Below are 13,555 nucleotides of genomic sequence, written 5' to 3'. Positions count from 1 at the left end.
TTATGATATCTCTTTCCCCATTGTGTAAACTGCTAATTTTAATTTTCACAGGTAAATTAAAGGGCTCTCCTTTGTATTTTTAGTATCTTTTAAGAGCTATAGTTATGAAAACACATAGTTATAAAAACAGTAGAAAAGATCATTTAAATTTCTCTTATTATTTTGAAAGAGTTTTTGAGTGTAAAATAATCAGTTATTCTATTCTGATCAACAAAGACCTAGTTCAGTATTTTACAAAATTGTTTTCTAAATATCAGGTACATTATTTTACTTTATAATAATTACTTTAAAACTACAACCTTTATATGTATTTTTATTATTATTTGTATTTGCTATTTTTTATTGTTGTTAATATTTGTAAACAGTGTCATTCATTTGAAAATTCAAATAGACTAGAAGTCTGGGAGTTGGTATTAAAATTTTAAATAAGTAGCAATATTTTAAAAGTCTTGTCTCTTGGAAGACCATGGAATACTTTTAAGGAGTATTGACACATTGACACACTGTAGAATGATGCCAGTGTTACGCATAAGTCTTATTTGTCCATATATGATTGTTTCCTATTACATAATGATGTGATGCGCAGGTAAGCTTTCTCACAAAGAAAAGATCAATGGTATTATTGAACGTCTCATAGAAAAAACCCTGCAAATCCAAAGAAGGGTCTTTATTAGACATAGTAGATCACTTAGTGACTCAGTTATCAAAAGCTTTAAATAGTCTATTAAAATCATGAAGGCAAATGAATAATCTATAATATATCCTTTGTGTTATTTTTTAAAAATGACTGATAAAGAAGCTATGCCTTGAATCCAATTTTTTAATTTTTATGAAAATGACCTCTATGGGAGGCAAATATCCTCAAAGACTTCCGTCTCTAAGGAGAAAGCATCACAAGCTACAGGTTCAAGGCTACAAAGGATCAACTAGGATGCTGGTATCAAATGCAAAGATTTGACAGTGCAACGTTTTCTGGCTATAAAATTAGCTAAGTTTTCATTGGTCTGCCCCAAACCTATTTTCCTCATAAATTGTGTTTTCTTCATAAGTAGTTTTACACAATGCAGGGGTTTTCACAGAATGCATTTATTACATTTCAACAGAAAGCTTGTGTGTATCAGAACGAGAAAAGGAAGGTAGGGTCATGGCAGAAACAGAGAGGAGTTGAAGTTCAAATGGCAAGCTGGTCAGGATCCCTGGGTGGCTCAGCGGTTTAGTGCCTGCCTTTGGCCCGGGGCATGATCCTGGCTGGAGTCCCGGGATCAGGTCCCATATTGGTCTCCTTGCATGGAGCCTGCTTCTCCCTCTGCCTGTGTCTTTGCCTCCCTCTCTCTGTCTTTCATGAATAAATAAATAAAATCTTTAAAAATAAAAAACAAACCCCAGAAAACAAATGGCAAGCTGGTAAGCTGAGGTTTTCTGCATTAGAATAGGGGACATCAGCCTGGGTATGAGGTAAGGGTCATTTCTACTGTGAAGGGATAGCTAAATGGAAATGACAACTAAGTGTCTATTCTATGCTTTGGATGGGGAAAAAATAGCTCACATGAGAAATTGAAGCTTTAGGCTTGTGCCTCACATAAGAACAGAGTATGACTTTGTATGGTCTCCATACATGGTGCTGACCAAATAAATCAACACGAAAACCAGTGAAACAAAAAAAATGAGTCAAACCTTAGGGTATATGATAGAAACAAATGCCCAAAGCTTCAGCAACTCATGAAGCACAGGATGCTCCATCAAAAAACAGTGTTCCCTGAAGATAAGCTTGAAAAGAAAATAACAGACATTAGGAAGCAATCCATCATGATGTGAATAAGCAAAAAGATTAGCACCCCAATGGAAGAATAAATGGTAAATATGAAAAGGACTTAATAGACATGGTGGTTAGAATGACAATATCCAATATAAGTTGAATAGAAGTTCTGGAAGAATGAACTATAATTATATATATAATTAGATATAAATAGATATAATATTTGTGATATTATATTACAATATATATTATATATAACTTAATATATAATATTATAGTAATATAATATATTTGACAGTACAGTTTTCTGACTATAAAATATAATATATTAATATATATAATATAATATACATTATATTATATTTGTGATATATACATCACAAATATATAGCTATAATTATATATTATATAACTAATAATTTTTTAGAATTAAAGAAAGATGTAAATTCAAAGCATGAGCCCCAAGTAGATAAATAAAAGGACACCTAGCTACTGCAGTATAGCTAAGACAAACTTTTGAAAGCAGCTAAACTTCATCACAAAGAAATAGTGATTAGACTGATAAATTACTTCTCAGTCAGCCTCCATGTATGGAGTCCAGATAACAATGAACTTAGTACCTTCAAATGCTAAGATAAGACAAATGCTAGCCTAGAATTCCATATTCAATTAAAATATTTTTAAAATGAGGATAAAATAAATTTAAAAAAATGAAGAACAACAGTCCTTTGGGGCACTTGAGTCCCATTCGGTTAAATGTCCAGCTCTTGATTTTGGCTCAGCTCATGATCTTAGGTCGTGAGATTGAGCCCCACATCAGGCTGTATGCTCAACAGGGAGTCTGCTTGAGATTCTCTGTCTCCCTCTCCTTCTGTCCCTTCCCCCTCCTCTATCTCTCTAAAATCAATCAATCAATCAATCAATCTTAAAAAATCCCAGAATCTCTTGCTAAATTCACTCTGGAAGGATGCATGTCAAGAAGAAAGAAATTGAATTCAGAAGATAGTGTTGGAACATAAGAAAGAGTTGATCAACGTATAGATATGTTAAAAAAAAAAAACACTGATTATCAAGTTTTGGGCAGTGAGTGATTCAGAAGCTTTTAGGTTTTTGGAGGCAGAAAAATTTCTCTCTGAAAATTAGCAAACCGATTCAGGGATGCAAACTTTTAATTTTGCCAAGTAGAAACATTTTGTCAAGACTGCCATTAACACACACACACTCTGCCCTCAGGAACTGTACAGTCTTTTGTGACACCTAAAAAGTAAAAAAAAAGAACCATACAGTCTTTTGTGACACCTAAAAAGTAAAAAGTAATAAATAACAAGAGTCTGTTAAAATTAAAAATTTTAGTTTCATGAAAAAAATCTAATCACATTGATATCACTCTTCTAAATTTGTCGCCAAATATTAAAAACTCCATAGAGCAGTACCAGTCTATGTCTGATTGTACCATACTTTCTCCCTGGTTTCTATAAATTCTTTGATAGTGTTATTTTTTCATAATATAATGCCTGGTGAATAGCAGACGCTCAAGAAGTATTCTTGAATGAATGGGAAATAATGTTTTGTTTTATCCAGGCAATCCTCCCAATTGGTTACAAGTTGAGCCCATGAAATGAGAGAGTCCATTTCCAATTTTCAGTGTCATGTAACAGAAATTTCCCTTAGTGAAGACTGTTGATGACTTCCCTCACCTTCCTTAAACTCTAGAGCAAGCACGGAGACCAAAATTTCTCCTAGAGAGTATGGTTAGAGAAAGGAATCTCCCTAACATAGGCAATGGTTTATTAGTTCATAGAAGTTATAAAATAATCTTAATAAATCTTAATTTCTCCTGTAAAAAATTAGGAGTATCTGAAAGAGAACTATGTTTTTCTAGAGCTAAGCTGGCGGGTAGTCAAAAATCATCAATCTGTCTCACTAACTATACTCTATGTTATTTATTTTATGTAGGAATATTAATCCATCTAATATGATGGTGGTTATACAAATTCCCTAGGAGCCAAAAAATTTCAGAATGCATTTAACTTGTTAGTGAAAAACTTGGGACCTAACTTAGGATGCTTATTTGGCAACTGATATACCTATGCACATACCTCTGTAAATATATCATCTATGTTCTAGGATCCAACATTTTAAAGGGCATTTTGGAATGTATGAAAATGTTCTCCGGGGCCTGAGTGGCCCAGTTGGTTAAGCATTTGACTTTTGGTTTGGGCTCAGGTTGTGATTTCTGAGTCATGGGATTGAACCCCACATGGGGCTTTGTGCTCCAGAGGGATTCTGCTTGAGGTTCTTTCCTTCTCCCCTCCTCCCTCTCTGCCCCTCCTCCCAACTCATGCATGCACTTTCTCTCTCTCTAAATTAAATAAATTAAAATCTTTTTTAAAAAGAAGAAAGTATTCTCAAGTTCTTTCAGGAAGTGTACCTCTTGCTAGTCTTAGTATAAAATAAGATTTTCTTAGTTTCTATCTTTTAAGTGAATTTTTTTTTATCTTGGGAAATCTTAATTGAGATGTCATGATCTTTATTATTCAAGCTGACATTCTAGATAAGAGATATATTTGAAAAATCTTCAGAGCCTTTTCTGAGACTAGTTTTACATCTTGGGAGTATTTCCTCTACATAAATTTACAGTCTCATGCTTCAAACAGTAATTTGTGGGAAGTTAATGCCCTAGCAAAATTCCAATCCCCAGGAGCCCACTAGGTAATAAAGTTCTCTTAGCAGTGGGAATCTACCTTTCAAAATGTGTTATTCTCTATAGGATAATAAGGCTCTATCAAGGGCTGTACTATGAATCTTGAGATTAAAGCTTTGAAAAAATATCTTGAGCATTTGCTGTTTTGGGTAGAGATTTTCAAGGCACTTTTGGAAAAAAGTTTTTGTAAGTTGACCTCATAGTAGTATGTTTTCCTAATAGATGCTTTGAACATTTTCCCGTTCAATGATAGAATTTTCATTTCACAGTGTATCTAAACTTCAGGCTTCTTTTACTTCTGTCTAAAGTTAAGACTTAGACCTAATAAAAATCATAAAAGATCAGTAGTATAGTCCAGGATTATGGATTTTTTTTGTAATCTCTTAATACATTTTTTAAGCAATGCTTCTCTGTTTTAGCGAACACAGTTTTTCTTTGAATATGGGTGTTTTTGATGTATGGGATAGTATTTTAAGACCCTAAAATGTTAGTACTACTGTTTTTCTAATATCAAACTGAAATAATATATTTAGGAACATATATATTAAGAAACCATCTCCTATAGGAAAGGAACACTAAAATAGTTATTTATACTCATAAAACAGAAACTGAAACTTTGAAAGAAAGTAGAATTTGCAGTAAATTGAGTTGTAAGAACAGGAAAATTATGTTTATATTATGATCTACAAGTACATATTGTTTTTCTTTTATAATGTTTTAACTCTCTTCTAGCTCAATAATTCTCCAAATAGAATTTAAAGTAGATATCGAGTAGATTTATTCAGAAACATTTTAGAAGCCTAATAGAGGGGCACCTGGGTGGCTCAGTTGGATAAGCATCTGCCTTTGGCTCAGGTTATGATCTTGGGATCCTGGGATCCAGCCCCAAGTGGGGCTCCCTGCTCAGTGGGGAGTCTGCTTCTCCCTCTCTTGGTGTCCCTCCAAGCCCACCCACTTATACGTGCACTTTCTCTCTCTCAAATAAATAATCTTAAAAAAAATTAATGGAAATTCTATGTTTCCTTTTGTGCCTGGTGGAAGGGAGCATCGTAAAGAGGAGCCCAAAGAGATCTGCTCAGTGTTATACCCTGTAGGGTGTTTCCATTTGTAGGAACAGTGAACCAGTGAATTTAAAATGTTACTGCTTTATTTCTGAATTGTGTTTATATGACATACATTTTTTATAATGATATTTTGAGAGTAAAAAGAGCAGTTGGGGAATAGAAGCAATAAAAGTGAATGTCATACATAAATTTATCTTCACACTCCAGATTAGTATATTTTTATTGCAAATATATATTTTGTACTACATGGTTCTAGTTTAACTTAAAAACCTGTATTATTGGTAATGATGCCAGTTGGTGATCATCAATAAAAAGAAACTAAAAAATTTGAGTATTTTCTTCAAAGCAGGTTTTTTTTTCCTGTTACTTAAAATACTTAGGGACATGTCAGACAGCTTATTTCAAAATTTGACAAATTAATATGGTATGAACAAGCTAAAGTATTTTTATATTGCAATATTATAGTAAGTGTTTTAATTCTCCCATGCTAAAGTACGATAATGAGAAATCATCGTAAAGAGGACAGGACAGCTCCAAACAACATCTGAAATATGTCTGTTTTGAAAATGACACATAAAGAGCAGCATTTGTTCAAAACCACATTTCCTTTCATGCGGGTGGGCTACACTGATGATCTGCAAAAAGCATTGCTAGATTGTTCTTTAGGTGTATATGAATTTTAGAAATTAGTCACTGCCCATACCTATGGTCTCTTTCTTTTTCTTTTCTTTTCTTTTCTTTATTTTATTTTATTTTATTATTATTTTTTAAAGGATTTATTTATTTATTTATTTATTTATTTATTTATTTATTTATTTATTCATGATAGACACAGAGATTGAGAGAGAGGCAGAGACAGAGGAGGAGGGAGAAGTGGGCTCCATGCCGGGAGCCCGGCGTGGGACTCGATCCCGGGATTCCAGGATCGCGCCCTGGGCCAAAGGCAGGCGCCAAACCGCTGAGCCAACCAGGGATCCCCTTTTTTTTCTTTTTAAAATGGTCTTTGAATATTACAATACATCTAGGAATTCATCTACTTGGTAACACTTTATTAGTAATTGATAAGTTTGTACTATTGTATATTCTTAAGAGTAGTAAATTCATTTTCTACATATTCATTCGTTCTCTGTACTCCTATATAGTAATGAAATTTCTTTTTTTAAAAACATTCTTTTTTAAAGATTTTATCTTTAAGCAATCTCTATACCCAACGTGGGCCTTGAATTTACAACCTTGAGATCAAGAGTTGCATATTCTACTGACTGAGCGAGCCAGAGGCACCAGTGTTTCAGTGAAATTTCTGCACAGTACTTTTCAAAGATCCTAGTAGGGGAACGCCTGGGTGGCTCAGCAGTTGAGCATCTGCCTTCGGCTAAGGGTGTGATCCTAGAGACCCGGGATTGAGTCCCACATCAGGCTTCCTGCATGGAACCTGCTTCTCCCTCTGCCTGTGTCTCTGCCTCTCTCTGTGTGTCTCTCATGAATAAATTAATAAAATCTTTTTAAAAAATAAAATAAAATAAAGATTCTAATAAAAACTAAGATATTCTTTATCCACTAAAATAAGAATTATAAAGAAAATTATTTAAGTGATTCTGCAAATGGGTAACACATCTTGCATAAGAATCTCTTCCAAATCTTCATCTCTTATGCTTTAACAGCAGGAAAACACCTGGGATGTCTTAGTAAAGTAATGCTGAGTGCACATAGGTATATTTTATGGAAGAAGTGGACGTGATTTTAGTCTCTACTTCTGATCAACTTGCTTTTTGCCTTCTTTCCTAGGAAGTGTGTAGAGAGCTCTGGTGTCTCAGCAAAAGCAACCGCTGTGTCACCAACAGTATTCCTGCAGCTGAAGGAACACTCTGTCAAACTGGGAATATTGAAAAGGGGGTAAGCTCAAATGATTTATTATCTATTTGACAAGTAGACTAAATTGATCCATTTCTGGTGTTGGTATTCAACTACTAGGAAATCATGCATGAGAAAATAGTAGATATCTAGCCTAATGAGTTAATTGGCACAGATTGACATCTGTGCATCTGCTATGTTTAGGAAATTACAGTGATGATTATTCTGGCTCAGTTACACCTTTCTGTGCATATATGTATATATTTGAACAGAAAATCCAACAATAATCTTGTCATATAATATAGTCTTTTTCGTCACATAAGTTTATATTTCTTTGATAAATAATTCTCAGGAAAATTATGTGACCCACAAATATATTTTATAACTAGAGTCAAACTAGAGTTTATTTTAAAATTACAATATAAGAGAAAGGGCAAGTATTGGAGGAATAATCAGACAATTTACTGAGCATAGGAATTATAGCTAAATAATTTTAGTTTCATTGGTCTAGTTTTCAAAAAAATATCATTATTAAGAATTGTTCAAATAGATAAGAATAGTTTATACTATTTCTGAAATTCTTTAGGAATTGCTATAAATATGAATTCTAGAATTTATTTGCTGCCTACTAAATTTATAATAATAGCTACTACTGTCTTCTGTTCTCATTTCTAAATTCTTCCATGTTAGTTGGGGTACTTTCAACAAAGATTACACTGAATTTCAGTTTGCAATCTGATGTTTAAATAAAAGAATGAAAGCTTTTGGGCAGCTGTCACAGTTTTATTAATCCTTGCTGACGGCTTCATTCAGGACCCGTGACCTAGTGCCATGTTGATGGCTTTTCCATGCTGAGTTTGGAAATGTTGGTAAATTGTGCTAAATGTATGAATTGATAGGGTCATTTTTAAAGGATTAGGGATCTTTTTTTGAGACTTTGTAAGTAGCCAATAAAAATACAGAGACCTTCAAACACTACCAAAAATTCTTTCTTTTTTTTTTCACTGAAGTAATAGAAAATATTAAGAACTGCATTCTTGAAACAACAGTCTAGGTTTATTTTGGAGTCAGCAGTTCTTGTCAACGAGAAGTAGCAATTTACATCAATCTGTACTTAGAAGAAATACATAATAGTGAGGGAGAAAGTTACGGTGAGAATCCCTTTCTTTATTTGCCCCTGATTGATTATTATTCTTGTGATCTAGTCCATGGGCCACAGTTTCTTTTTGCCTAGAATAATACTATCGCTAAGCCTGATGACCCTTTATTTTACTTTATTTTTAAATCCCAAGCATAAAGAATTCATTCTTTTAAACACTATAAATTCTATAAATTATATATATATTATAATCTATAAATTATAAAATCTACAAATTATATAATCTATAAATTATATTATAAATTATATAATCATTTCAAGTAAAGAAACCATTAGTAGTGGCTATCTATCTGAAAACATATAGCTCAACCCCACTAATCATTTATGTGTAGATACATATTTAATATCTTATCATTTGTGCTTAATAGTAGAATCCCCAAATGTTATATCTTACAGCTATTTGCACATGTGTAAGAGAGGTGATATTTTGGGGGGGAAATTACAGACAATTTTGAGGGATACCAAGAAAAAACTCTCAATAATATTAAAGCTAACAGTATTGAATTTAAATTTAGATAAAAAGAGATATAATACTTTTACGCATACACACAAATAAGGATAGACAAGAGAAAGTGAATAAAATGGGGCAAAAACATATTTGATTTCTAAAGATTCCCATTCTGTTTTTAGAGTTTATTTAAGTAATCTCTGCACTCAACATGTGGCTTCAACTCACAACCCTTAGGTCAAGAGTGGCATGCTCTTCTGACTAAGCCAGCCAGACATCTCTAAAGATTCACTTTTTTTTTTAAGATTTTATTTATATATTTGAGAGAGAGAGAGAGAGAGAGAAGAGATAGTGAGAAAAAGCATGAGCAGGGAGGAGCATGTGGGGCTCAGTCCTAGGACCCCAGGATCATGACCTGAGCTGAAGGTAGACACTTAGCCAACTGACCCATCCGCACCCCAGAGATTCACATTCTTTTTTTTTTTTTTTTTAAGATTTTATTTATTTATTCATGAGAATACACAGAGAGGAGAGAGAGAGGCAGAGACACAAGCAGAGGGAGAAGCAGGCTCCATGCAGAGAGCCTGACGTGGGACTCGATCCCGGGTCTCCAGGATCACGGCCTGGGCTGAAGGCACCGCCAAACCGCTGAGCCACCCGGGCTGCCCGAGATTCACATTCTTAATCTTAGTTAATGGTTGTCAACTTTTTTATCTCTAAATGCTTTCTTCAAACAAAGTCTACAGAATTCTGATATATATATTCGAAACAATGGATGTACTCTTGCTAAAAGAACTCCTTGCCTACCTCCTCACCCTGTCCGTGGACCCTTGTCAGCTTCTGAAATACCTCAACAGAACATCTTAGGTTCCAAGAAAGACTATTTAAGAACTTTGTAAGTGAAGCTAAGTTTGTGTGCCAAGAGAGCATTCAACATTCACAACATCATAGTTTCATATAGTCAATATGTTAGATTTCACCATCCAAAATTAATCTACAGGGCTCCATGCTAGGTGTAGAACCTACTTTAAACAAACTAACAAACAAACAAATAAATAAAATTGATCTACAAAACAAATGTTAGCCATTCTTTCAGAGACGTGGAAGATCAACAGACAGCTTTAGGAAAGTCACTAACGAAACTTAAATGAGTGAATGAAAAGAACGAATATGTAGCAGACTCGTAGAAAAGAAAAGGGCAGAGTGCTATGAGAAGACCCTCAAACTATCTCTGTTATTAACAGTGAGTTTATGAAAAGGCTTTCAAAGTACCAGATCAACCTACAAGTTTAAGGGGAAAAAATACAAAGAACTAGAAATGGGACCTGAGCCATTCTTTATTTTTTATTTATTTTATACTAACTGAACTTGCCATGTTATTTATTTATGAATATTTATTGTCGATTTCAGTTACTTTTTTTTCCTTAAAAAGGAAGCATGTTTACAGTTGCCAAATGCAGATTTTCCTCTTAAGGCTATATCTGTTTGGAAATTATTTTTTTTAATTTTTTTTGTTTTTTATTTATTTATGATAGTCACACACGGGGGTGGGGGGCAGAGACACAGGCAGAGGGAGAAGCAGGCTCCATGCACCAGGAGCCCGGCGTGGAATTCGATCCTGGGTCTCCAGGATCGCGCCCTGGGCCAAAGGCAGGCGCCAAACCGCTGTGCCACCCAGGGATCCCCTCTGTTTGGAAATTAAAACAGAACTCAAAAAAAAAAAAAAAAGAAATTAAACTAGAACTGCAACCAAAATAGCCATGAGAAGAGTTAGTGACACAAAGTAGCAATTTTACTTGGTCTAGTCAACTTTGTGTGGCATTAAAATATAGTTGCCCATTACTAGTAACCATGATGATCATGATGATGACAATGAAAAATTTTAAAGTACTTACACTGTGCAAGGCACATATTTGTTCTATTTAGTGTTGGCAAAATTCCCATGAGTTAAGTACTGTTTTAACCCCATTTTACAGATGAGGAGAGTAAGACTTGAAAGCCTAAGATTGCAAAGCAATTTAAAAGCAGAGCTAAGACTCTAGGATGGGTCTTTCTAATTCCAAAGTTGAAACTTTTGCTCCTCTATACTGCCTCTGATTTTACTTTACCTTCATATGGGAAATTCTGCAGAGAAAAAAGCAAATTTTTATTGTCACAGTCTCGGAACCTGAGATTGGGGGTGACAATGTATTGAACCCATTAATACTAAGTGAAATTTTCACATACCTACCTGTAATGAATTGTTATCTCAGGAATTACAGTCAGAAAGCACTGTGGGCATAACATTGAAGTAAGAATATACAATTGTGTTACAACTGGCAAAATAATGAATCTCTACTTTAAAATGAGAGAGGTCTATTTCTACATTTTGTAGAGATCTTGTGAGGATAGAACAAAATAATATCTCAGTAGAGCTGTTTGTGGGCTTCTTCAGAGGGAAGGTGCCAGTGTATGTTACTAGAGCATCATCATTCATTTCATTGTTATTTTCCAACCTTGGATGATGGGCAGAAAATTCTTCACCAGACTGTGTTAACTGGCACTAACGAACATCAAAGAGTATAAGCATAAGTTTGGGTGTCTCAGAAACATGAATGGAATACCCATGACTGGCCTCTGATCTTAACTTTGAATTTCAAAACTACTGTCTTCAGAAGGAACAAGAAAAAAACCTACATCCTGTCTAGCCAGCAGGATAAAACCAAAACTGTTCATTGGGTTTTGAATAAATCCTTTAAAAAGAAAAAAAAAAAGGTCAGGGTAGGGGAGAAATATTGCTCAAGTGATAGCATAGACATATCCAGAGGACTGGATCCACAATGATCTCGTCAAACTCTGGCTGCAAAAGATATGGGATTCCTGCCCGGGGGCGCAGTTCCACAAATGTTCCATGTAAGTATGGGAACTGTTCCATGCACATTTAGCAGATGGAGTAAGAAATATGGCCAAAAAATTAAAAACTGATCTTTGCGTGAGTCCTGGGGGGTCTGACATCGCTATTACAGCCATTGGATGTTTGCCTGAATAAGCCATTCAAGTATTGAATAAGAACCATATGGTCAGAATGGATGTGCTCAGGGACAGTAGCATTAACCAAAGGAGGAAATTTGATGAGCCCAGACGGTGCGCTGGTACTGTGCATCCACAGGTCACACTCCTACAAATCAATCTATATAGCTTTCAGCCAAAAGAACTTTCCTTAGTCGTGGCATCAACAATAGCTCTTTGGACAGGAATCAGAGGGATGCCATACGTGATAAAATAATAAACAACGGTTTAGACTGTAAAAACTCTGATAGTAGTGTTGGCATTGTTACTGAACAGGACATTAAGGAAAATCAAAACTCAATCTTTGCAAGCTCTGATGGTGACCAAAATAGTTTCCAATACTTGGTTTATTGCCAAAATGCTGATTTAATGATTCTACAAGACCAGTTAGAGATATAGCCCAGAATTTAGGCCTATTCATACATAACACTGATTCCTAATAATCTTGGCATGGGAGGGACATAGGACTGTATATTAGAATAGGATTATTATATACCCTTTGAAAGCACTAGATATGTAATAGGACATTTGCAGCCCTAGATCTTAATTCACTTAAGAGTAAAATATAATATGTTTTGACTGGGTCCCAAACTATAAACACAGGAAGTGAAAAAAGAATAGTCCTTTCAATTGCTCTAGAAATTTAAATAGTATGGGATGACAAGTTCTGATTTAGAATTTGGGCTGAAATAAGCTTTTGCATTCCTGCACCTGCACAGCAGAAAGATAAAGCTTTTAATAGTGCTGTGCTCCAACTCTCAGTTTTTCTGACTTGGGAAGAATGTTCCATATTGAATCACCAAAATCACTTCCCTCAAAATCTTAGGATTTCCTTAGAGGCCTCTCATTCCAGATGCTGGCTGGACCCAAAGTGCTGGCTATGGTACAAGATGTACCATAATCACATCCTAAAATGATTCTTACTAAAAAATATATATTATATACATTTAAAAATAATGTCTATACTCATGTTGAAATTTTGCTTTGTGGAATTCTGACAAATTCTCATTTAGATTGTTTGATTTGTAATATTATCTTGTTTGAACATAATTCCCTGTGTAGATCATGAAATTGAGTGGTCTAATATCAAAGGATGTTGTTTATTAATGGGTAAGTGTTTCTTAAGAAAACTTTTAAAGCCTCACTGGAATGTATCATCTTTCTAGATAGTTTTAATAACATATTTATTTTATTTAGAAGGAATGTGAAAAACAAGAATGAGCAATATGAGATTTTATTTTTGAAATATGATAGTTTCACTTCTATCACCTGTCCGAATCTGGTTTAGCATATCTGAATTAGCAAAAAGAAAGCCAAATTTACCCAATCTATCTAGAAAATTTAGGCTGAAGTAACAAGACTGATACTTAGAATAGTCCTAAATCACTAGATTGGATATAACCTTTGAGGATAAAGATTAGAAACTGTCTCCATCTGAATATTTAACTTCTGCAGTTTAAGAAATTAAGTAAAATTCTGTGCCTGTAGAAATAGAGCTTTTATGAGTTCAGCAACTTCAGATGGA

General features: G+C 34.3%; 1 protein-coding gene across 1 annotated transcript in view; it reads left to right on the top strand.

Annotated features, from left to right (window-relative positions):
• Positions 1-13,555, top strand: part of ADAMTS6 (ADAM metallopeptidase with thrombospondin type 1 motif 6) — a 278,857-nt gene that overhangs the window by 168,408 nt on the left and 96,894 nt on the right. Inside the window, exon 11 of the mRNA XM_041767368.1 lies at positions 7,310-7,417. Within this exon, the coding sequence (XP_041623302.1) occupies positions 7,310-7,417 (108 nt within the window). The remainder of the gene's footprint in view (positions 1-7,309; positions 7,418-13,555) is intronic.

Source organism: Vulpes lagopus, chromosome 8, assembly GCF_018345385.1.
Source record: "Vulpes lagopus strain Blue_001 chromosome 8, ASM1834538v1, whole genome shotgun sequence".
NCBI lineage: Eukaryota > Metazoa > Chordata > Mammalia > Carnivora > Canidae > Vulpes > Vulpes lagopus.
The sequence above is the reverse complement of the archived record's forward strand: the minus strand, read 5'-3'. Positions and strand labels throughout refer to the sequence as shown.